The following is a 24,670-nucleotide window of genomic DNA, read 5'->3' as shown; positions in this document are numbered from 1 at the left end:
AAGATCCGAGGGGCTTCGGAACAAATTTTCTCTTCCCACTTCCGGTCTAAAAAAATGGCTGGAAGTGGTGTTTTGGAAGGTCCACTAAGCAAGTGGACCAATGTAATGAAAGGATGGCAGTATCGATGGTTTGTTCTTGATGAAGCGGCAGGTCTATTGTCATACTACACCGTAAGTTATCTTTCTTTTTAAAATTACCGAATTAATCTACAAATCATACATCATTACATGATAAATACATCACATGTATTGATGTACATGCATCAGATTCACACTGTCAGATTGTGAAGCTTCAAGGTAACTTGGGACCGGTCAAACAGTTCATCTGTTAAGTCCTATATGTTATTCAATTACATATTCGTTTTAAATAATTTAGACATAAATGCAAAAGCTGGATATCTGCAGCATGCCTTATCAGCATGACAATGAAAAATGACAAATATGTACCCTTTGTGCATTAAAGCCTTTGAATCTTGAAACCTAATCTATGAATTCTGTATGAAGCCTGTGGATATGAGAGAAGTTCCTTTTTATAATGAATTCTAATATTGTATTTATTGATAAGATTTCAAGCTTTTACATGTTCATGTATAACCATTAAATGTAGTAAAAATCCTCTTTTTTGCTTGGTGTTTCATTTTCAGAAAATACATGCACACCCTAGAAAGACACACGTTGTCATGAGACAATGTTGATCTTCTGATTTTCACCGTACCACCATTTTATGTGTGTTGTCTCCTCTATATGACCACCAAAATAAAATTGTGGTAATGTAATAGTATGACAATGTTGTCATTGTTTCCCGTAGATACTTAAATTTGGGCTTTAACTCTAAAATTTGTTGCTTAAGAAATTTACAAGGTTTTAAACACAAAACTTCAGTTAAAGTATATGGATTTTAGGATATTGATTCACAATACAATATACATGTACAAAAAAGCTTGTGGGCAAATTTGACTCCATGTGACAAATTTGTAGATGGAACACTGTGTTTTTGATAATATGCTCTCTTCAGTTTCATGTCAGTAGGGAAGAATTATTGTTTGCAAGTTATCATTTTTTTGTGATTTTAGTGGTTGAATCAAACCATGAATTTAAATTACCAACAAAATGTGAAATCTCAATTGAAAAAGTACAGGCTCTATTCAAACTTTACGAACAAAGAAAGTTTAGCAAACCACAGAGAAAAAAAACAGATATCAGCACCTTAATGTTATATTGAGTTCAAAACCTTCTTTTTTTCAGTAAAAGATCATTATAAATACAATTTTGAAAAATCTTTTCAGGAATAAAAATATAAAAATTAAATAAATTTGGAATAATCATGGTGATCTATTATTTATCTAATTGTAGTAAATTTTTGAATTTGAAAAAACATGAAATAAAAATATTGCTTTTTACAAGCAGTTCAAGATTGTCATTAATTTTCTTTTTCAGTCCAAAGAGAAAATGATGAGAGGTTCCAGAAGAGGGTGTGTTAGATTAAAGGTCTGTTCACTTTCATTGCATCCTGAGATTTCTACAATGAAGATACATGTAGATATAAATGTGAAGACTATTATAGCTCAAATTCCTACTGAAGTTACTGTTAATACATTATTATGGTGAAAAGGTTAAATATTGAACTCCACAAAAAATTATGGACAAGAAAAGACAAGTATTTGTAATTTCTAATATCAATGAAAGGTACATGTAAATCATATTAAGGTGAAAATAAGATAACATAATAGCATCATAATTTTTCTGTTTCATGTAATTGTAAAAAAAATATTTTGTTTTAGGCTTATGGGAATTTGAATTTTAGAATTCAGGATGATTAGTTAACATGTATATTTTATTTTCAGGGTGCTGTAATAGGGATAGATGATGAAGATGATAGTACATTTACATTATCTGTTGACCAGAAAACATTCCATTTCCAAGGTTGGTATGACATACTGCAGTATTGAATTTCCTGTATTTTATTCAATCTGAAGTCATGAAAAATGCATCTTTTTGCATTAACTCCATATTGTACAGAATTTGACAGAAAAAAACTGAAGTCTTGTTAAAAGTTGATGTTAGCCTAATGATCACCAACACTGTCATAATGAAACAAAATTACAGGTGACCATATTTAAAAAAAATTCTTCTACATGTTTGTTGGATAGCATTTCAGTATCACTGTTTTGTTCATGCCTTTCAACAAAACAGGCAGTACTGTCCTGTTTAATAAGTATACTATTAAATCTAAAAATATTAGGTATGATCTACTATGATATGATTCATTTTTAGCAAGAGATGGAGATGAGAGAGAGAAATGGATACAAGGACTAGAGAATGCCATATTACGACACTCTACTGACCACCAGGTATCATATGTTATATCATATAGAGAATTTAATTATTGTTTATTTAAACATAATATTATTATAGATCTCAAAAACATTAACAAAATGGCTTAATTTGCAATTTAAAATTCTAAGTGCCAGGTTTAATACAATGTAAGCATATATTGGACAGCTACTCACCAGTGCTATAAATCTGTTTCTGGTGTTGGTATTATACCATTGACATTCTGCATGTATATAAGGTGTTGAGAGCTGTGGGTTTATTTGTGTGTACATCTATCATAGTGATTTTTATAACTCAAAACTTGGGAACTTTTCAGAGAAGTTATTTGAGATTTCCTATGCATACAGGTGGGCAGTAAATATATAAAAGGGGCATATGATTTCAGTTGACGTTCAATGGAAGTTTACCTAGCACAACAGTGTATTGAACTTCATGTTTATCATGAATTTGATTTTGGGCTTCAAGTTTGACAAGTATCACTAATGGGTGTATATTCATGCATATTGATTAAGATTGATTAAATTTCAGAGGAAAGAAGTTGTTGCAGTTCCTACAGAAGCAGAGTTTGAATACAAACTCTCAGAAACTGATGCATATCTTCAGTTAATGATTGACCAAGTCAAGGTAACTATAAAGATTTTATGAAGTCTTGAAAAATTAGACATTGGAAGGAAACACTCAGTTTAGGGGTGGATACAGGATTTCAGGTTAGAAGAAAATGGCGGGGGGATTGTTTAAAAATGCTGAGCAGTTAACCATTTTTTGGGGGTTTTATGATGCATAGGAATCTAGATTTTATGCAAAATAATTCATATTTTTGCTGGCTAACTCTGCAACCCTTTGCATCTTTACTTTTGTTTACTGTTCTGAAGCCAACTTTGACTGAGTTTTATACAGCATTGACATGCAACAAATGAAGGAAAAAAAAGGAAATTTTTTAATGATTAGTTACATTGTATTTTTTATAACCCAAGCTTAGCCAAAGTAAGTGGTAGTGAGGTATTTTACAATTGAATCTGTGTTGACAAAATAAAATTGGGAGTCCGAGTATATTTTTAATTAATGTTTTGAAAAAAAAAGCAAAAATATGAAGGCTTTACAAGGATATTTTAGGTTAATAGTTGTTTAGTCTTGCAAATATATATCATGCAATGTTTAATTTATAGACATTAGAGGAAAGAATTGAAGCATGTGAAGATGAAGCAACAAGGGAGAGATATAATGTAATAAAGGTCACAGCCGAGGTTGGTTTATCGTTCTTTTCATCTGCAGACAATTACTTTTTAAAGTTTTCCTTTGAAGTCTTAAAAGGTTTTTGGATCATTTAAAAATTAGTGCTTCTTGGCTTATATGAAGATTTTAGTATGAAATATTTTTGCCACAATATTTTAAAATGGATAATGTAAAATCAGAACAAGTCAATTTAGTACTAAGTTATACCTGTAGATCATTGGTAATTCATTGGCAAGTCCTTATTGGCCCATGTAGCGTACTGAGACCCCGCCATATCAGCCAGAAATATTTAGAGCTGATATTGATCAGAGGATGCTGGACTGATATGAATTATCCCTTCATCATTTTCTCCTAACAATGACAAAAATAGACCTAAGTAAATATAGATAACAGTTATCATATAAACAATGAAGAAGTATTTAACAGTAAACTTTTTGATTTTTTTTCCATCAAGAAGTTCGTTCATGTTCATACAATACTTTATAAATATATGTATGTATGGTCCATTAAAGATGAATGCATTTGTAAATATTGACAATCTTAATGGGTTCCTTGTATTTTGCATATGATGCTGCTCATTTTCTTTTGACTTCTTGTATTACATTTTGTATTGCCATTTTTCATTGTTTCAATAAACTCCATTGTCAGTTTCAACAATCAAGCCCTTGCCCATAATATAATCCAGCAGTGCCTATACAGGGTTTTATTTCCAGTAGCTACACTTACATATAGCATATAGAAGAAATATAAGTCATTTACAATAATCCAAATGATATACAGATGTGATAATTATGACTATTTTTCAGGCTATGATAGAAGCCATTAAACATGCTATTGTCATGTTACAAATATCAAAGGTAATTTAAAAGAAAGTTAAACATTGATATGGTTATATTTCTTTCAACGTGAAAAAATAAATGGAAGAAATTGTTAACTTTTTCAAAATCAAGAAATTTCAACAGAAACATAATTATAGCAGATTTATGTTTAACTCAGATGGACCCTGTAGTAAATGTGAATTTAATTGAGTTAATTTTTTATGCTATGGTCAGTACGCATGTACTGTTTTTGTTTGTTCTAGTCCCTTTTGATAAATCGATTTCACTGTAGGTGATCGTTTGTAATGTGGATGTTGTCTTTTATATAGGAGAGTTTGAAAGGTCCTGTGATGAATGGATCTATCCATGAAAGTATCCTGACCAATGATGCTGACTTTGATTACTTTGGAGGTAAAAAACCAGGTGTGTGGTACTAACAATTTCTACTAACTTCTGGTTGCATCAGGTCATATACATAGTTTATCATGTAAAACATATCTGCATAAGAATGTTAGGACTAGTTATTTTTAGACTTTTTATTATTAGATGTAAACTGTTTAAATTTAAATGTTTTTCAGCCCTGATTTCTGACAGTGAGTCAGGTTCAAAACCAATAAGGGTTACCATAGATGATAGTTTTACTACTTACATGTATAATCACGTCAGTACATGTAACAGTTTTTATTCTAATTCACTCAATAAAACATCTTTGACATAAGATCAAATTTTGCTTGGTGTGACCACTCCTGCACTTCAATGTTCATCATCTTTCCACTCTGCATTAGATTTTAATCTGTTTTGAAACACCCAATTTGGTCAATATCACTAGCCCACTACCAGCAAGAAAATAAGTTTCTCTGTAGCACTTAATGATAATGTAGATCAGTGCGTTAACATTAATCTAACGAAAATTTAAATTAAAATTACATATGTTTGCACCTATTAATTGTTCCATTCTGTCACTGCATGAAGTGGAATCATTTTTTCTGATCAGACAATTAGATTTCAGATTTCATGATTGTGGACATTGTATTAAAAGGGAAGATGGAAGGTTTCTGAAAAGTTCATATGAATAGAAAGTTGTTAGACTTGATGGAACAATTAATTTGTCTAACTCTAATTAGATTGCAGTATAATAGAACTAATCTTACAGTCTGTTCCTTTTTTACACATGTAAAGCAAATTTACTGTATATAATGCAATTCACATCCCCCCAAAATTTCAAAGTTAAGGTACATGAAGTTTTGTGAAAATCATGATCTATTATCAGTTTCATCATGTTAAGTCTACATATATACCTATATATGCTTCAGGTTTAAGGAGCAAAGTTATAGCAGTGAAACCATCAGTGCAGACTTTGTCCCCTGGTAGGTCAAAGGTCGTATATCTTGATAAGCATGACCTGTTTGAATTGCTTAGGTAAAACGCTGTAGATTCTGAATTAAAATTGTCCACTAGCGATTTTTTTAAATTAAAGTTCTCATCTGATTAAATCAATTTCAGAGTTGTAAATTATTACAGGCAAAGAACTTTAACTGCCCAACAAGTTTTGAAATGGCTGAAATTTTGTCATATTTGTCAAGATATATAAAGTGCATGCTGATTGGGTCTTGTTGCATATTGTAAGCTGTGCATGTAATGTTGTTGGTATTACTTTGTTTTTAAACATGCAATAATGCAGTAAAACTATTTGTTGCTAATTTTTGTGCCATACTATGTATGTCTTGCATGGTAAATGAGGAAGATTAGCTGTATTTTATTTGCTCTGAAATTTGTGTATTTATGTGGTATTTCAAAGCGTGCAAATTTTGTTTGTATTGATATTGTGTTGCATGATGCTTCTACGTGCTGCCAGTATAACAAAACAAACAAGTAATTTATTCTTTATCTATGACATCATGTGTCACCTTTTTCACTTTCAGAAGACTGCAAAATTTTTGTGATTGTTTAATGGTATCCCAGTGTCATTGTTCTCATCGGCTTCTCATTTACTTTTGTTTCTTTATGTTATCTTAAGTAAAAATTATTGAATCTTTTTGAAATTTTAAACACGTTGTTTCTTGGGACATTGGGTCCTATAGTTTTTTTGAGATTTTAAACACATTGTTACTTGGGACATTGGGCCCTATAGTTTTTTTGAGATTTTAAACACGTTGTTACTTGGGACATTGGGTCCTATAGTTTTTTTGAGATTTTAAACACGTTGTTTCTTGGGACATTGGGTCCTATAGTTTTTTATGAGATTTTAAACCCGTTGTTTCTTGGGACATTGGGTCCTATAGTTTTTTATGAGATTTTAAACCCGTTGTTTCTTGGGACATTGGGTCCTATAGTTTTTTATGAGATTTTAAACCCGTTGTTTCTTGGGACATTGGGTCCTATAGTTTTTATGAGATTTTAAACACGTTGTTTCTTGGGACATTGGGCCCTATAGTTTTTTTGAGATTTTAAACACGTTGTTTCTTGGGACATTGGGCCCTATAGTTTTCTTGAGATTTTCTCCTTCCTTGAAAATAAGGGCTTTAATGGATTTCTGTAATAATTTTTTTGTAATTTTTTTTTTACTTTTGGTCAGATTTTGAATTCTTTTTTATTTGATTCCTTATCAGATTTCAGATATCTCTTACAAATTTCAAGTTTAAGGTATTGAAGGGCAAGTTCTTTGATGAGCACCTTTAAGCAGAACTTCTTTCAACTTTAATTGATTTTATATCAGTATTGTGTTTAGACCAGTTGTTGTGTCCATCCTATTATCTTAGTTTGTCATAACCTAATGTAGTGTCCACACTTGTCTGAAGTGAATAGAGTTCAACGTGCTGGGGTCATATGCTGTGCTCAGCAAAGCTCTTTATTCTATCTTTTTGTCTGATTCATTCTTTTTAATACTGTAAAAGTATTAATTTTCACGGTGTAGAAAAGCGTGAAAAATATTACCCGCTTAATTGAGTTTTAACACCATAGCACGTCTATCATATTATGAAACCATGAAAATTGATACCTGCGAATATGTTCACTTGACAGAATCCATGAAAATTAACAACCATAAAAATTAATATGTTTACAGTATCCTGTTTTTTCTTGATTATCACTCATTTTCTTCAGTAGTGGTGTTAAAGAACTATAAAGTTATAATTGTTATTACTTGTAAGGTTACAATCTCCTTGATAGATTTTTTGTAATAAAACTAAGTTTAAAAATGTCAAATTAAGAATATATTTCAGTCCTTTATAAAATGTATTTCAGGTAATAAGGTAGCAAAATAGTTTTATGTAATTTGAACAAATTTCCAGGTGTAAAAAAAGTAAATTACTATCATAGTTTACCCCCTTTTATTAGATAACAAGGAATTTTCTTTACAGAAGAGGATTCAGTATCTCAGGTAGACACCATTCCTGAACGATCATACTCTAGCAGTGAAGATGAAGACTTTTATGATGCTGAGGAATACAAGTCAGCTGCATCAACACCTCAGTACGTTCTGTGTTTTATGTTTTATTTATAAGCGGCCATCATTTTTTTTATCATAGCTGCTGGAATTAAAATTTCGAAGGTTTGGGTTATACTATTTTACCCTTGTTTGTGTTTCCATGTGTCTGTGCTTCCTGTTTCTATGTTTCCTTGTGTCCATTTATGGCAACAATTTTTTTCATCACAGTTTTCTTTGCAACTACTCATCACAGGGGCTTGAAATTTTAACACATTTTTCTGTAGGTATGTGAAATGGTGGGATACATTTTTGGAAAAATTTTAAGTGAAACTTCTTGTTTATCAAACACTTTGTTTACTTTTGACATATTTTGAAAGTTAAAATTTTTGTGCATTTTTCTCAGCAACTACTCATCACAGAGGCTTGAAATTTTAATAACATCTTCCTGAAGGTATGCCATATAGTTGGATCCATTTTTAGAAAAAATTCAACAACAACTTCCTGTTTCCCAAGGACTTTGTTCCGGATATTGAGGTTGAAAGCAGGAGTATCACTTGTGAGCCATCACTCACAGATTTCTGGTTTATTCATAACTGAATTATAAGAAAAAAAATATAAATATGTAGTAAGTTTTAAATCTTTGAAAAATATAAGAAATGAATAAAGTATAGAATGATGGCATTGTACTATAGTTGTAATGTAACCTCTAAAGTACAATTTTTTACAATAATTCAATAATAAATATACCAATGTATATATTTTTCTTGTAGGAAAGGGAACACACCATCAACAACACCTAGTTCAGAAGATAATAAAGAAATAGTCCAACCCCAAGTGATTGCTTCTGATGATGACTATTATGATGGTATGTAAAGGAATAAGAAACATAGTACATACACTTAGCAGTACCTGCAGATGTAAAATCTTTTAAGGTCGTTACGTTTTCATTTTAGACTGCTTTTTCTATCAACTTATAGACTCAACAAGTCTGAGATACCCATTCATCTGTCACATACTTATTTGGCTTCTGACTGGGCCAATCAACCAATCTTTTCCAAACTATAAGCAAGATGCAATCAACAATAAGATAAAGTTCATATATGTATATGTTTCTTTTTTCTTATTTTCAGAACTGTACGATGAATTAGATGTAGAAAACTGTAAGTTATTATGTTACAGCTGATTAATATATATAATACAATTTTTTTTTTATTTCGATAACATTAAACTAGAACAGCTAAAAATTTCGTCAGAATGTTGTACTCATTCTACAGAAACATGGTTTAATGTCATCAGAATGTTATACTCACTTGTTACAAACAGAAACATGGTTGAATGACATTAGAATGTTATACTCACTTGTTACAAACAGAAACATGGTTGAATGACATTAGAATGTTATACTCACTTGTTACAAACAGAAACATGGTTTTGTTTGATATCATATTGATATCATTTGAAATGTCAAAGTGGTTTTTTTTTTTTGTAAAAATGACAGAAAAAAAACCAGAAAAAAAACAGCAAACAACCAATCATAAAAATAAACATTACATCATAAATGATAAAATATTATAATTTGTACATAGTGAAAATGTATAAATGGTACATAGTGAAAATGTATAAATGGTACATAGTGAGAATGTATAAATGGTACATAGTGAGAATGTATAAATGGTACATAGTTAGAATCTATCAATGGTACATAGTTATAATCTATCAATGGTACATAGTGAGAATGTATAAATGGTAATGAATAAATGGTACATAGTGAGAATGTATGAATGGTACATAGTTAAAATGTATTAATGGTACATAGTTAGAATGTATAAATGGTAATGAATAAATGGTACATAGTGAGAATGTATGAATGGTACATAGTTAGAATGTATTAATGGTACAAAATGAGAATGTATCAATGGTACATAGTGAGAATGTATCAATGGTACATAGTGAGAATGTACAAATGGTACATAGTGAGAATGTATCAATGGTACATAGTTAGAATGTATTAATGGTACAAAATGAGAATGTATCAATGGTACACAGTGAGAATGTATCAATGGTACATAGTTAGAATGTATGAATTGTACATAGTGAGAATGTATGAATGGTACATAGTGAGAATGTACAAATGGTACATAGTGAGAATGGATGAATGGTACATAGTGAGAATGTACAAATGGTACATAGTGAGAATGTATAAATGTTACATAGTTAGAATGTATGAATGGCACATAGTGAGAATGTATCAATGGTACATAGTTAGAATGCATGAATGGTACATATTAAAATGTATTAATGGTACATAGTTATAATCTATCAATGGTACATAGTGAAAATGTATTAATGATACATAGTTAGAATGTATTAATGGTACATAATGAGAATGTATCAATGGTACATATTGAGAATGTATAAATAGTACATAGTTGGAATCTATCAATGGTACATAGTGATAATGTATAAATGGTACATAGTTAGAATGTATAAATGGTACATAGTGAGAATGTATGAATGGTACATAGTTAGAATGTATTAATGGTACATAGTTAGAATGGTACATAGTTCAAATATATTAATGGTACATAGTTAGAATGTATTAATGGTACATAATGAGAATGTATCAATGGTACATAGTGAGAATGTATCAATGGTACACAGTGAAAATGTTTCAATGGTACATAGTTAGAAGGTATGAATTGTACATAGTGAGAATGTATGAATGGTACATAGTGAGAATGTACAAATGGTACATAGTGAGAATGGATGAATGGTACATAGTGAGAATGTACAAATGGTACATAGTGAGAATGTATAAATGGTATATAGTTAGAATGTATGAATGGTACATAGTGAGAATGTATGAATGTTACATAGTTAGAATGTATTAATGGAGAGAAAATATTTATTTACAGTAGGATCATTAGAAAAACATGGCAGTATTATAGCCCATTTATTGTCACAAGTCAGAATAGGAATGGATTTAACCAAAGTTGTATTACCTACTTTTATACTGGAAAGACGATCATTGTTAGAAATGTATGCTGATTTTTTTGCACACCCAGATTTATTTTTAAAGTAAGTTTGATGTTAGTGTTTATGTTTTGATCATTTAACTTTTTCTTATATTTTTTTTATGTCACATGATGGGATATGAAAAATTCACTGTTGTGGTTGGCTGCTGTGTGATTCTGATGCATTGTTGATAAAATCTGATTGGTCGAAAGGAAGGTTGTGACATTCCTTATGTTGTTCTCTTGTAAGAACGGGTGACATCATAAACAGATGATAGTATACAGTCATTAAATGGGTTGGATGCAATAACTGTTTTATTACCTAATTTGTCTATGAGGTATAATAAAGAATGGAAATGGGGAATATGTCAAAGAGACAACCATTCGACCAGGAATAGGAAATTGACCACTCCATGTTTACGAATTGGCAGGCTAAATTTTTACACACAAGTTTTTTGTGTGTAAATTCCAATTTAATGAAGTGCTTAAAAAAGTTCAACCAATCAAAAGGCTTAGATAAAGGTCATTATGGGGTCAGTGCAATAGACTTCAAGGAGACTATTGTACCGTGCAATAGTACATTGACAGTGCAATAGATCGCCCTGTCCTGAATAAATTTTGAAAATAGAGAAAAATATGTGTATATTTAATAAACAAGATAAAACTTTATTCTTATAATTAGGTAATAATAACCATTATGGTAAATGCCAAATGTATAAATTTCCATAGATTAGTAGGTCTCCTAATACTTTATTAACTCTTTAAAGACCAATGTATATGTCACATGTTAGTGTTAATATAATAAATGGTATGTTGCTACAATTTTTATAATAATGAAAGTTACAGAACAATAATTTTAATTTTAGAAAAGGGAGATAATAAAGAAGTGCAACTTATACTGCAGTAACAAAGCATAACAAAATTCATGTGAAAAAGGCCTTATTACCATTTGAATCCCTCATTTCAATAAATTTTTATGGTCGTCATCATGAACTCGTGGATGGTTATGGTGTATCCATCAGCACCATGAAAACTGATGTATTCAACGGGTCATAGTTTTCCTTTCCTCGTTTGTCTACCCCGGACTTGACTTTTTATGAGCAACTCCGCGGATGTTTCTAGAAAAGCAGAGGACGCTTACCCTACTGGTGCACATGGTCCATGCTCCCAGTTTTTAGTGGAGTCGAGTTGCTCATTTACTTTTGTTACTTTGTATGTATGATTTTAGTTACTTTATGCTCTTTGTTGTGAATGTCTATTTTCCATGTCTGGTCTTTGTCCCTGGATTACATTCTTTTGATTACCGCTATAACCTTGGTTCCCTTGATTACTCTTTCTAAATACCATAGTTTGTAAAGTGAAGAATGTCACAATGTAAAAAAAAACCACAAGAATATTATTATAATTACTCATGAAACGAGTGGTCTTGTTGTATAATGTTACTTACCAATTGTCCACTTAACAATTTTACTTGGAATGTCTTATTCTATAACTATAATTTCAGAATTCCAGATTTAAGTACTCCAAAAGAAAGAATGGTGCAGCTTGTTCGGTGGTATTTATCTGCATTCCATGCAGGTAGAAATAGTGAAATAGCCAAAAAACCATATAACCCAATATTAGGAGAAACCTTCACTTGTTTCTGGAAGCCACCTGATGCTGGCAGCAATACAGTGAGTCAAACTGAATTTTGTACATATAGTAGAAATAAATCATATGGAAACTTTAAAACTTAATGGCCCTGTGCAGGTCCGGGTGTTAAAAGAATAGGCCTGCAGCAGCGCTAAGCTTGTCGTATGAGGCGACTAAATAGTGCTCAGAAACCTAGCCGGGGGCTAGGCGCTCTGCCTACAGAGCAACTGGGATGTGTGCCCCAGGTCGTGGTATGGGGTACCCCTGGCATGTTACATGCTGGGGTTGTCAGGCTATAATATGGAAAACCTGACCGCAAACCATAGTGGTGCACCGTGTTGGGAAATATGCCACGTTCCTCGCACGTTAAAGAACCCTGCTGTGGTATTCGATAGGAGTAGGAACCTTTGCGCTCCGCCACAGGAGGCTGAATTGCCAGATCTTGCCCATCCCCCCTTTTTCCAGTGGCAATCAAAATTTGTCAACCCTATTATCCTTGTGTCCCATCCTTTTTTTTTTCATTTCATGTTCATTTTATCATCTATTTCATGTTCATCGTCTGAATATAGCTGAAATATTGCTGCTCGGACGTTAAACCGCAACAAACAAACAAAACAATAAAACTTAATGTTTAAATTAGTCATAAGTCTATTTAGCAAAGTATTTGGTGTATTCTGCTACACATGTCACACTGATGTATTTTGGAAAATGTTATTATGTTCTAGAGTCATAGTTTTTTTTATAGAGCTATTTGGAAACCACACATGGCATTAATTACATTTTTGACAATATTTTCAGGAATTAGCTGAAGAAGGACCAGTGGCGTGGGCTAAGAAAGATAATTTGGCTTTTATAGCAGAACAAGTTTCACATCATCCTCCAAGTATGAGTTTTTTTATCTCTTCCTATTTTAAGACACAAAGATATATGTCATTGTTTTTACACATTTATTTAAAGTTATTTGGTAATAATTCTAATCGTGAGATTCTTCATGCTTATAGCTGTTTTTGATTGGTTGAGAACGTCATTGCCAGAAAGTTCATACATGCATGAACTTTGCCAGATTGTTCATACATGCATGAATGCCAGTCAACTTGAAACCAATATGGTGGCCCTGTAGTTCGAAAGAGTGTGGCAATGAACTGAACGGCATAATATAGCATGCACATTAATTTTTAGCAGTCAAGTTTGTTTACAGAGAGTAATTTTCAGCTTGGGGAAAGAAACTTATAACCCTTGAAAACACCTTGTTATAATTTTCCTTCTTCCTTGTATTGCCTTAATAATTATATTCTTGTTGAATTGTTTACATCTCATATTTTTCAATGCCAACTATCACTTTATCCATGCCGCCTTCACTGGTGTTGTGCAGCCGATTATGTGTGAATATTCGTCCGTGCTCCCATACATGTGCAAAGGAATGTGTGTGTATTGAAGCGTAAAAACACAGTGTATCAATATAACCGACTGAGGTAACTTAGACTGTCAGATAGAATTATAAGGATTGAACAGCTGTTTTCGGTCATTCATGCATGTATGAAGGGATCTCTCCACCCCCAAACATTACATGTCATTGAGTTTGGGAGCTCTGAGATCCATTCATACATGCATGAACGACCGAAAATAGCTGTTCAATCCTTTAATAAATTTGAAATGAAAATATAAAATTCAATATTTGAAATCACTGGATGAAGAAGGCTTCTTATCCAGTGAACTTCATTGACAAGGCTTCTTATCCAATGAACTCCATTGGCACACAATTTTTTTGTTTTGTAGTATCAGCTTTTTATGCAGAGCATTTTAACAAGAAAATATCATTGGATGGTTATATTTGGACGAAATCCAAGTTTTTAGGACTATCTATTGGTGTACATATGATTGGCCAAGCTGTGATATCTGTGATTGATCATGATGAAGAATATACTATAACATTCCCTAATGGCTATGGAAGGTAAGTAGGGCTAGGATGTCTTTTGATTAGAGGTGCTAAATTGTGACATTGCTGATCAACCATGATGTGGAAACTTTAAAATCTAAAATTGTTATTTCCCCTTAGAATATGAATCTCAGTTCCATTTGGTAGATAACACAGAAAAGGATGTTAATCTATAATATAAGGGGTGCTTTCCATTATACAGTTCACAGATTTATTTTCCATTATTGGTCTATTTCAAAGTGGTTTCTTTCAAATGACATAATTGACTAGCCAGAAGAATGTCAGTTCCTACTTATTGATGCAAAACTAACTTAGTGAACAAAAATTAACTGTTTAGAACACAACAAAATGTCCAGGAAAATTGATACCATTCAAAATAAATGAAACTGTACTAATTTCCAATTTTGCATTTTAAGATGTTTTTTTTTTTTTGAGCAAAACCTCAGAAACTTTTATTCAAACTTAATTTTTTATGTAAATAATAGATTTTGAGAACCAGATATCATGAGGTGCATGACTTAAGAACTATACCTACTAACGAACAGCAGTTTTAGTAGTTTTAAGCGTATAAAGATTAACAATGTCAACTTAGTTCTAATGGGCGAAAGGCAACTTTTCATTAGGGCATTTCTGACTTATTTATTATTCCGTCAATAAAAAAAGTTGTAAATTGCTATATTTTAAGCTAGATGTTACGAATGACTATGTACCAATAACTATTATGTTTAGTTATGGACTTTTTCAAGGTCAATCTTAACAGTACCATGGATTGAGTTGGGTGGAAAATGTAATCTTGGCTGTGCTAAAACAGGATACAGTGCTGTAGTGGAGTTTCACACTAAGGTGAATTAAAATGTGATATTGTTTACAAATGGACCCTTTATTGTTTTATACTGCTGAAGTTCTCCTAATAATCATATCAGTCTCTGCTACCTTTTTCTATATCCTTTTTTTATTTTACAATGAGAAAACATGTACATAATCTTACATGTTACAACATTCTACATTTAAGTAAGTAACCTTTATGGAGCATGGGTATGATCTGTGAATAAATAACATGTCAATACTTGAACACAAGATATTTTTCTTTGGACATATGTTTTTATTTCTACAAGAACATTAAATATTTAGGTGTTAGCATCTATATGAATGTGTTGTGATAAAAGTATTCAATATAAACTGACATTCATACGCAACAGAAGCGAAACTTTATTTTAGTTAACTGCATAATATTGTAAAAATCAGAATGAAATTTAATTCAAACCATTTTAAAGATAATGGTATTTCTATCAAGTTGAAAAGCGATCCCCCCCAACACCTAGAGCATATTGTAAAAAAAGGTAAATGTATGACAATGTCTGTAGTGAAGAATATTATTTTCAAATTACCTTCATTCCCAACTTTTGGTACACATTGTCCTAGGAAGTGAATCTATTGAAAAAATGTTGATAAAAGTTCATCTGTGTATTCCTTATACTGTTTACACATAGGTCAAATTTGACTGTCATAGTGGGAATCACTGTCACACCCTGAAATTAATTTTTTACTTCTTTTGAATCTCTGAAACATGAATTCCCATTTGTATTAAAATGAATGTGGCTTTTCTGTCAATTGTATAGAAGTTCTAGTCTTTTACATGTAAATTGTTTGTATTTGAATAACTTTCACACTAGCTGGTGTGTATTTCACTATCTAATTTTGCAGAATTTCTTTACAACTTAATCCCCACACAATGCTCATCTTTATGGAAAGTCCCCACAGAATGCTCCACCTTTATGGAAAACATTCATTTTTACTTGATGCCACATTTGTGTTTTGTGTTTCAAAGCTCTTAAGTGCATAAATTCAGTTGAATTTTAATATTAGTTATTTGGCTTTTGTAGCCTTTTTATGGTGGTAAGAAACACCGAGTAACTGCAGAGATATATGAACCAAATGAGAAGAAGCCTTTTGCCAACATAGATGGGGAATGGAATGGTGTTATGTATGCTAAATATAATACTGGTGTAAGTTTACTTGAGTCCAATTGGGTCTTTCTTGATTTATGGGTTTTAGAAGTATAGCCACTTTTAAACCAAACTACGCTGTTTTCCTTCTTTTGACTATTGCCTAGTGTTTTAATACCTTGCCATATGTAGTGGCTGGGTATTAGGTGATACTCTCAGAAAAATTGTGTGGTTGCATGTTCGTCTGTCTGTCTGTCCATGCCCCACTGTTTCCAGATAATAGATTGAGAACGGATCAATTAATGATTTTGAAACTCTGCACAGTTGTTTGGTACTCTAAAATACAGGTTAAGTTAAATTTCAGCTGTTTCCAAAAATAGTTATGCCATTTTTCACTTTTTACCATCCCCCTTTTTTACCAATACATAATTGAGAAAAAAATCAGTGAATTGTTTTGAAATTTTGCACAGTTGTTTAGGACTATTAAATATAGATTAAGATAAACTTGCATGTAAATTAAAAAAAAAAAAAAATATTTTCCAAATTATGCCATTTCTCATGATTCCAGATTACTTGAGAATGAATGAAAAAAATTGCTTTGAAACTACATAGTTGTTTAGTACTTTGAAATAAAGTTCAGTTTTCGGCTAAGTCCAAAAAATACTTTTTGAGTTTTACTCTTTTTAAATCCTATATTTATATGGATAGAGCATCACTGATGTCTTGTATATGTAGAATGTAAGACCAGAACTATGAATGGCTAAAAAGTATTCTGATGGAAGTGACAAAATTTGTTGATCTGAAAGTAGACAATTGCACAAGTCTGGAGACTGTTGTCTTTTAATATGACACTGAGCTTCCACCATCATAGGTTTAGCCCTAGCCAGGGGCTAGGGTGCTCTGCCCACAGAGCAACTGGGATGTGTGCCCCAGGTGGTGGAATGGGGTATCCCTGGCGTGTTACATGCTGGGCTTGTCAGGCTATAAACGGGAAACCTGACCGCAAACCATAGTGGTGCACCGTGTTGGGAAAAATGTCACGTTTCTCGCACACTAAAGAACCCTACTGTGGTATTCTCCTGGAGTAGGAACCATAGGGCTGCGCCACAGGAGGCTAAATTGCCCGACCCTACCCACCTCTCCCTATTTCCAGTGGCAATCAAATTTTGTCGACCTCATTGTCCTTGTGTCCCATCCCTTTTTCATTTCATCATCATTTCATGTTCATTTTATCATCAATTTCATGTTCATCGTCTGAATATAGCTGAAATATTGCTGCTCGGACGTTAAACCCCAACAAACAATCATAGGTTTAGCCTAAAATCATGTTTTAAATAAAGAACATGGCAGGATGTCATTTTAAATTGCATTAAATTCCCTACACTACCCTTAGTTTAGTATATCTGTAGTCATCAGGCAGAGAGATCAGACTAGACCCCCTGAGCGTTGCAAGTCCCAGGGGAGCCTATGGGTTATAACTCATTAAGGTCATAATCTCAGTGTCATCATGTGTCTGAAGAGCTTGAAGCCCAACAGGCAAGAATTATCTCTACCTAATGACAAGATTTAAAGTGTGTTAGAAAGCCATATAATGTATTTAGTAAATACATAGAGAAAGGTCAGCTGCATTCTTATTTTAAGGTACAAATATTATGATAAAATTAAGGGTTTTAAAGTATGAAAACTATTTATATTAGGTTAATATAGATAAATTTATATGGTTCCTGGAAAAAGACTGCAAATGTTGGATTTCTAGAAATAACTTTACCGGACAAGGGAAGTAATCCAAAACATATCTTTCCTTTCTTTTAACACTTTTATTTTCTTTCAGATGAATGAAGTGTTTGTTGATACCAAGAAAATGCCAATAATGAAGAAGTGTGTGAAGCCTACAGACCAACAAACAGAATTTGAATCTAGAAGGTAAAATACTACAGTATCATTTATGCTGTATAATATATAACATGACTTTGATAGAATAATAGACATGCAACAATTGTCATTTTTTATTTGATGAAGTACTAAAATAAGATTATATTATGACCATTATTTATTGACCATTGGGCAATGTGTTTTGGTGATGTCAATGTTTTTGTTTTTTTTCTTTTTGGTCAGAGATAAAAAGGGAGATAATCAAATAACTGTTAACCAAAATATTAATTCACCTATAGTTAGCCATTTAAAATTATTTCTATGTTTTCAGCCAATTCAGACTAAGTTCTCAAGTTGTTTTTTTTTATTTTGACCCAGTTGTTAAATGTGTAGACAAGAATGTATTTATAAGATTAAATGTGATCTCTAACTTCAAATGTCATCTCTAAGGCTGTGGAAAGAAGTAACATACAATTTAAAAAACAAGAATATTGAAGTGGCAACAGAACATAAACAACGATTAGAACAAAGACAGAGAAATGAGGCAAAGGAAAGGAAAGAAAAAGGATTGAAAGTAGAAACTAAGGTATTTTTTGTAACTTGTGAAAGAATGATTGTTTTAGGACTAACGGATCTAATTATTTCTTCATTTTAGCTCAAACCACCATACAAAAATGAATAACATTCATGCTAATATTCATGCCAGGTATTTTGAGACACAGAACTGGTCATAAACTTATTGTTTTCTCTAGAATTAAGGAACATCACCAGCTGTACTATCTATAGATTGTCTGTCGGATTGGACTTCACCAGCTGTACGATCAATAGATTGTCTGTTTAAATGAACATCACCAGCTGTACGATCAATAGATTGTCTGTTTAAATGAACTTCACCAGCTGTACTATCTATAGATTGTCTGTCGGATTGAACTTCACCAGCTGTACTCTGTACAGATTGTCTGTTGGATTGAACTTCACCAGCTGTACTATCTATAGATTGTCTGTTAGATTGAACATCACCAGCTGTACTATCTATAGATTGTCTGTTGGATTGAACATCACCAGCTGTACTATCTATAGATTGTCTGTTGGATTGAACTTCACCAGCTGTACTCTGTACAGATTGTCTGTTAGATTGAACATCACCAGCTGGACTATCTATAGATTGTCTGTTCCATTGAACTTCACCAGCTGGACTATCTATAGATGGTCTGTTGGAATGAACTTCACCAGCTGTACTCTGAACAGATTGTCTGTTGAATTGAACTTCACCAGCTGTACTATCTATAGATTGTCTGTTGGATTGAGCTTCATCAGCTGTACTATCTATAGATTGTCTGTTGGAATGAACTTCACCAGGTGTGCTATCTATAGATTGTCTGTTAGATTGAACATCACCAGCTGTATGATCAATAGATTGTCTGTCCGATTGAACTTCACCAGCTGTACTATCTATAGATTGTCTGTTGAATTGAACTTCACCAGCTGTACTATCTATAGATTGTCTGTTGGAATGAACTTCACCAGGTGTGCTATCTATAGATTGTCTGTTAGATTGAACATCACCAGCTGTATGATCAATAGATTGTCTGTCCGATTGAACTTCACCAGCTGTACTATCTATAGATTGTCTGTTGAATTGAACTTCACCAGCTGTACTATCTATAGATTGTCTGTTGGATTGAGCTTCATCAGCTGTACTATCTATAGATTGTCTGTTGAATTGAACTTCACCAGCTGTACTATCTATAGATTGTCTGTTGGAATGAACTTCACCAGGTGTGCTATCTATAGATTGTCTGTTGGAATGAACTTCACCAGGTGTGCTATCTATAGATTGTCTGTTGGATTGAACTTCACCAGCTGTACTATCTATAGATTGTCTGTTGAATTGAACTTCACCAGCTGTACTATCTATAGATTGTCTGTTGGAATGAACTTCACCAGGTGTGCTATCTATAGATTGTCTGTTGGAATGAACTTCACCAGCTGTAGTATCTATAGATGGTCTGTTGGAATGAGCTTCATCAGCTGTACGATCAATAGATTGTTAGATTTTTAGCTTACCTGTAACAAAAACAAGTACCATATTTTGGTGTGTATAGTGCGCATTTGTGTATAATGCGCAGGGTGGTTTTTCCTTTAAAAGTTGATGTAAAAAACTTTTTTACCAATGTATGTATGTATTTTATGCAGTGAAAATAGTGTAACTTGTTAGAACCACGAACATTTCTGGCTTTAATTTATTTTTGAATAGAAGGGACCATTTCGTCTGTTTTGTGTATTTATTCTCAATAAAGAATATTGTTTTTGTTACTTTTTGTATTTATCTGTTTTGTCAGTGTTTATGTGTATTCATTTACTGTTCAGGTAATAAATGTGTAACGTAGACAATAGCTGAAATTGTCAGCTTGGACATATGTTTTGATTATCTTTGAAAGGTTTCTATTGAGAGTAATAAATTTCCAAAGATTGCTAATTCTAGAAGAAAGACTGTTTTTACTACAATCAATTAAGGGGTCAGAGCAAACAATGCAGATGGTCATCAAATAGGACATGTGTGTTGATAGCTTGGGCAAGCGTGATAACGAGATACAGAATTTTCTCTGATGTGTATCAGGGATACATGTAGGGTTTATGTTTAAAAATTTTAGTTTTTACGTTGGATAAGGATTTTGATATTAGTTCACTGACAAAAGGAAGCCAATATTTTCAAGAAGTAGAGTATCCAATAACTATGAAGTAGAGTTCAACATGATGCGTAAATAACGATATTTTTTTAAAACTGACTACTTTGTCCAATGGAAATATTTTAGGGCTCTATGAGCAATGTGCCCAAGATTTTATTTTTCAGTAATTAAATTGTTTAAACTTGTTTGTATTTTAATTACTTCTTTCAAATTGTTAACAAGTCGTGTACATTGTAAAGACATAATTATATACACATCGCAAAACAATTTACAATCTCCTTTGATAATACTGGTAACTAATTGTCTTGTGTCTTCGTCATGATTAATTAATCCTCTCAATAAATATGTCAGTTGCTTGTTAGATATAAAATTAACAGGTGAAACCATAATTAGTGACATCTAAATGCCCTTTGCAATGCCTCAATAAGCACGTGACAACATTAGTTAATCGACACACAAAAATGAAAGTATGGCAGTTGTAAACATAATCTGCCATGTTCTTTTGGGAGGAAATAAATTAAAACCAGATTCAGTTCAAGAAGATTTTATTGACAATCTATGTTTACAAAGGTAACAAGTCAACAAAATACTCATGAAAAATCCATAAATATGCTTTGGCAGCTCATAAGTGGTCTATGATTTGACGTTGACTCCCTCGAGATCGTTAATTTTCGACCGATCTAAGGTCTGTAAAAATGTGTTGAAACGATATATGGGTGTATTATACGCACCCCATGTTCTGAAATTAGTTTCCTGGTAAAAAAGTGTGCACAATACATACCAAAATACGGTACTCAGAAAAAGTTTCAATGAGTAAAGATATGGGTAATTGCTTTTTTTTCTTTTAAATTACTTGGGAAAATGATGAATCAATATCTATACTATACTTTGTTCTATTCCCACCGACTTGTTGATTAAATATCAGTTGTTTATGTGTAGAATTTTGTCTTTTTACTTTTGTTATTGTTACAGCTTATGTGTTTTATTTGATATGTACAAGAATATTCTAATAACTGGCTTGATATTTTTCTTATCAAACCACAAAAAATGATAGCCATGAGTTTAAATGTATATAACTATCCAGTGTCCTTAAATAAGTCAAACTTTATCCAAAAATCAATTCAGATTACATCATTATCTGTGTATTAATTTTGCACTTTAACAAATGTGTACTTTAAGAAACAAAAAAATAAAAAAAAACAGGTATTGATACCAGATAATAGTATTCCATATTATAGTCCTGTATATATATTGATGTAGACTACTGTTAATTTATTACAGGTTTATATGTACATGTATGTGCCATTATGTATTTAGCTCTATTGTTAATTAAACTGTCTTTGTTTTTCAGTTTTTCCATGAAGAAGGGGAACATTGGGTTTATGACAGACCATTACTAAAGCGAGTTAAAAACTCTTCATCAAGTGCAACTTTGTGACAGATCGAACAATCTGTCATCTTGTCTCAAATAACTATAGACTGGGACCTTAATATCTTCGAAAAATTTCACAACTTTTCTAATTTAAGTGTAAGTTTTTAAAGTGTAATTTGTATTATGATATCTGGTTTGTGACTCATAAGATATGTTTTACTTGCACTTTAATAAAAAATAGTACATTATTGTAAAATACAGAATACATTACATTTATCTGTGATTCAAGCTGATTGTACACATAGTGTATCACATGACTTTATGTCAGCACACTTTAATGTAATGGTGGCTGGAGACTTGTAAACACTAAAAATGCGCTTTATTTTTTCTTATATTTTAATCTTTCAATCAAAGCAGTTTCTAATCTATGTTTGTAATTCATTTTACTTAACATGCATTGGGATACATGTACTTAAGTGAAATTTAGTGCTCATTAAGTTTTTCAAGGATTTGTCTCAACAAGAAAATGCTCTTTTTAATGGTTACAGAATTATGTTAAAGGTGCAATAATGTGAATATCTTTCCATTTTATATTGTTTTGTATAAAATCAATTTTTTGGCCATTAAAGAATTTTTGTAATCCTAAGTAATTATTAAGTCTACATGTTATTAAAGACAAAATCAGTTGTCTTTTTTTTTTAATTCCATGTACAGCATTAATTTCAAAATTCCTCTTTTACAGTATAATTATAAAATTTCATTAGAATGTGCAATATTTTGGTGTAAAATGTGACAGTTGATTAGGACTATTTTATATATAATTCAACAGATATTTCTTAGAAACCATGAACTTTATTAAACTATGAAACATTTATTGCAAATAAAGTACATTTCAAGGTCATTGCTTGCTTTTGTGACTGTAATAGCAGCAGGGTGAATTAGCTTAGCAAGAAAAACAAGTAAATATATATTTTCATCAGTGTAAATTATAATGTTACTTAAATAAATCAGTCTAATGACTGCTTTTTTTTCAACCACTTAGTCATACCATTTTAGATAGTGTTTGTTTTACCCTCTCTACAAGTAGATGGAAAGTTATTGACGAAAGGATCCTTTCTTATTACCATTTACCCATGGATTACACTCAAATTTACTCAAAGCTAATCTAAGCTAATCTATACTCTATTCTCTATATCCCTATTTTTCTAAATATTTGTCTCAAATTATGTGTCTGTAGTAAGAAAATTACCGATATGGTTTTATAATTGATAAAGATCCGTCTATATTATGTAGGTGCTAATTATTGAGAGGTCCTCTATGTATGGTAACCAAGAAAAAGTTAAGATTTCATTATTACACCCTGATTCATTATTAAAAGGAAACTCTTGGAGGAGATGTATAAATCATGTAACTGTGATATTAATAAAATATTGAAAAATGTTTGTTTCTTCTTTGTTCTACTTGATATTAAATGCAAATAACAGTTTATGTTTAAAACATTTTGCTTACTTATATGAAACAAATGGGAGAAAGATAGTGTGCAATGTGATCTTCCATAACTATTTTCATGACAAATAACTGTTTTGTAAATCCTGGGCCAGATTTCATAAAAAAAAAATTCAAATTGAGATTCCCTCAAATCCCTGTTTTCTTCAAAATTACAATAAAATTTCAAGCAAGCGGATTAAAATTTGATTAGAGGAAATATTTCATGAAACCGAGGCCTTTTCACTTCATTCTAATAATGTGAAGACTGTCACCTCATGTACAGTATTACTTGTCATTGATCTGGTGAATTAATAGGTTGATTGTAGTTAAATGGCATTTCATGATCAATTGAGCTATCCCTTAAATCCACAAGACCAAGAAGCTTAGCCAGACTTTTGGAAAGGCTATCACCTGAATTCTAATGTTATTTTGACTCCTGTTTTCATGTTAATGTTTCGTGAAGTAGTGATGACCAGTTGTAAAGTTTACGGTAATGGAGTCAGCTTTCTTTGTAATTCAACAACTGCTTCTCTGCTGCATATTTCATATGTATGGGGTTGATTGTTAATTAGAGCTGTGAGAGGTATTTTTAAATGATTTTATAGCACATACAATTGTACAATAATGATGCTCTGGGGATTGAGTTAATGTTGTTTAAATGAATGACAATCCTTAAGCAGTGAACTGGGCAATTGATGGGGAGATTTAATCAAGGGAAGACCCAACTCTTCTTGTATGTGATATAAACCCATTTCGTTTAAAAGTAAGTTAAATAATTCTCTGAAGAAATCATACAGAATAGCATCTTTGGAGTTATCTGTCATATCTCAGAATCTCAACTTTTTTTTCTGATGCAGCTTCGTACCATTTGACCTTAAAGATGCTCTTCCATGGAAACGCAAGTCACC

General features: G+C 31.9%; 1 protein-coding gene and 1 non-coding gene across 6 annotated transcripts; one reads left to right on the top strand and one right to left on the bottom strand.

Annotated features, from left to right (window-relative positions):
• The first annotated feature begins 24 nt into the window (after nucleotides 1–24).
• On the top strand, nucleotides 25–23,714 carry LOC148630104 (oxysterol-binding protein-related protein 9-like). 5 transcript variants are annotated; one of them, XM_088560910.1, is made up of 21 exons: nucleotides 25–171; nucleotides 1,438–1,488; nucleotides 1,845–1,923; nucleotides 2,275–2,351; nucleotides 2,863–2,958; nucleotides 3,501–3,578; nucleotides 4,374–4,424; nucleotides 4,715–4,808; nucleotides 5,699–5,752; nucleotides 7,745–7,856; nucleotides 8,583–8,677; nucleotides 8,943–8,972; nucleotides 10,728–10,890; nucleotides 12,331–12,499; nucleotides 13,257–13,341; nucleotides 14,235–14,409; nucleotides 15,141–15,237; nucleotides 16,278–16,400; nucleotides 18,172–18,263; nucleotides 18,663–18,798; nucleotides 22,254–23,714. In XM_088560910.1, exons 1-21 carry the CDS (start codon nucleotides 55–57, stop codon nucleotides 22,338–22,340), a joined length of 2,061 nt encoding a protein of 686 aa, XP_088417036.1. In that variant the 5' UTR covers nucleotides 25–54; the 3' UTR covers nucleotides 22,341–23,714. The 5 variants fall into 5 exon arrangements, with proteins under 5 accessions (XP_088417036.1, XP_088417044.1, XP_088417063.1 ...); XM_088560918.1 differs by having other exon boundaries at nucleotides 28–171; nucleotides 4,715–4,796; XM_088560937.1 differs by lacking the exon at nucleotides 5,699–5,752 and having other exon boundaries at nucleotides 28–171; nucleotides 4,715–4,796.
• Nucleotides 17,765–17,900, bottom strand: LOC148630105 (U8 small nucleolar RNA). The gene has a single exon (XR_015919388.1). It is a non-coding gene; the product is annotated as a U8 small nucleolar RNA (small nucleolar RNA).
• Nucleotides 23,715–24,670: the final 956 nt, after the last annotated feature.

The sequence above is a fragment of the Perna viridis genome, chromosome 1 (genome assembly GCF_037379345.1).
Source record: "Perna viridis isolate PV_CMFRI_1.1 ecotype Kerala chromosome 1, ASM3737934v1, whole genome shotgun sequence".
Lineage (NCBI taxonomy): Eukaryota > Metazoa > Mollusca > Bivalvia > Mytilida > Mytilidae > Perna > Perna viridis.
This window is presented reverse-complemented; position numbering and strand designations above follow the sequence as displayed.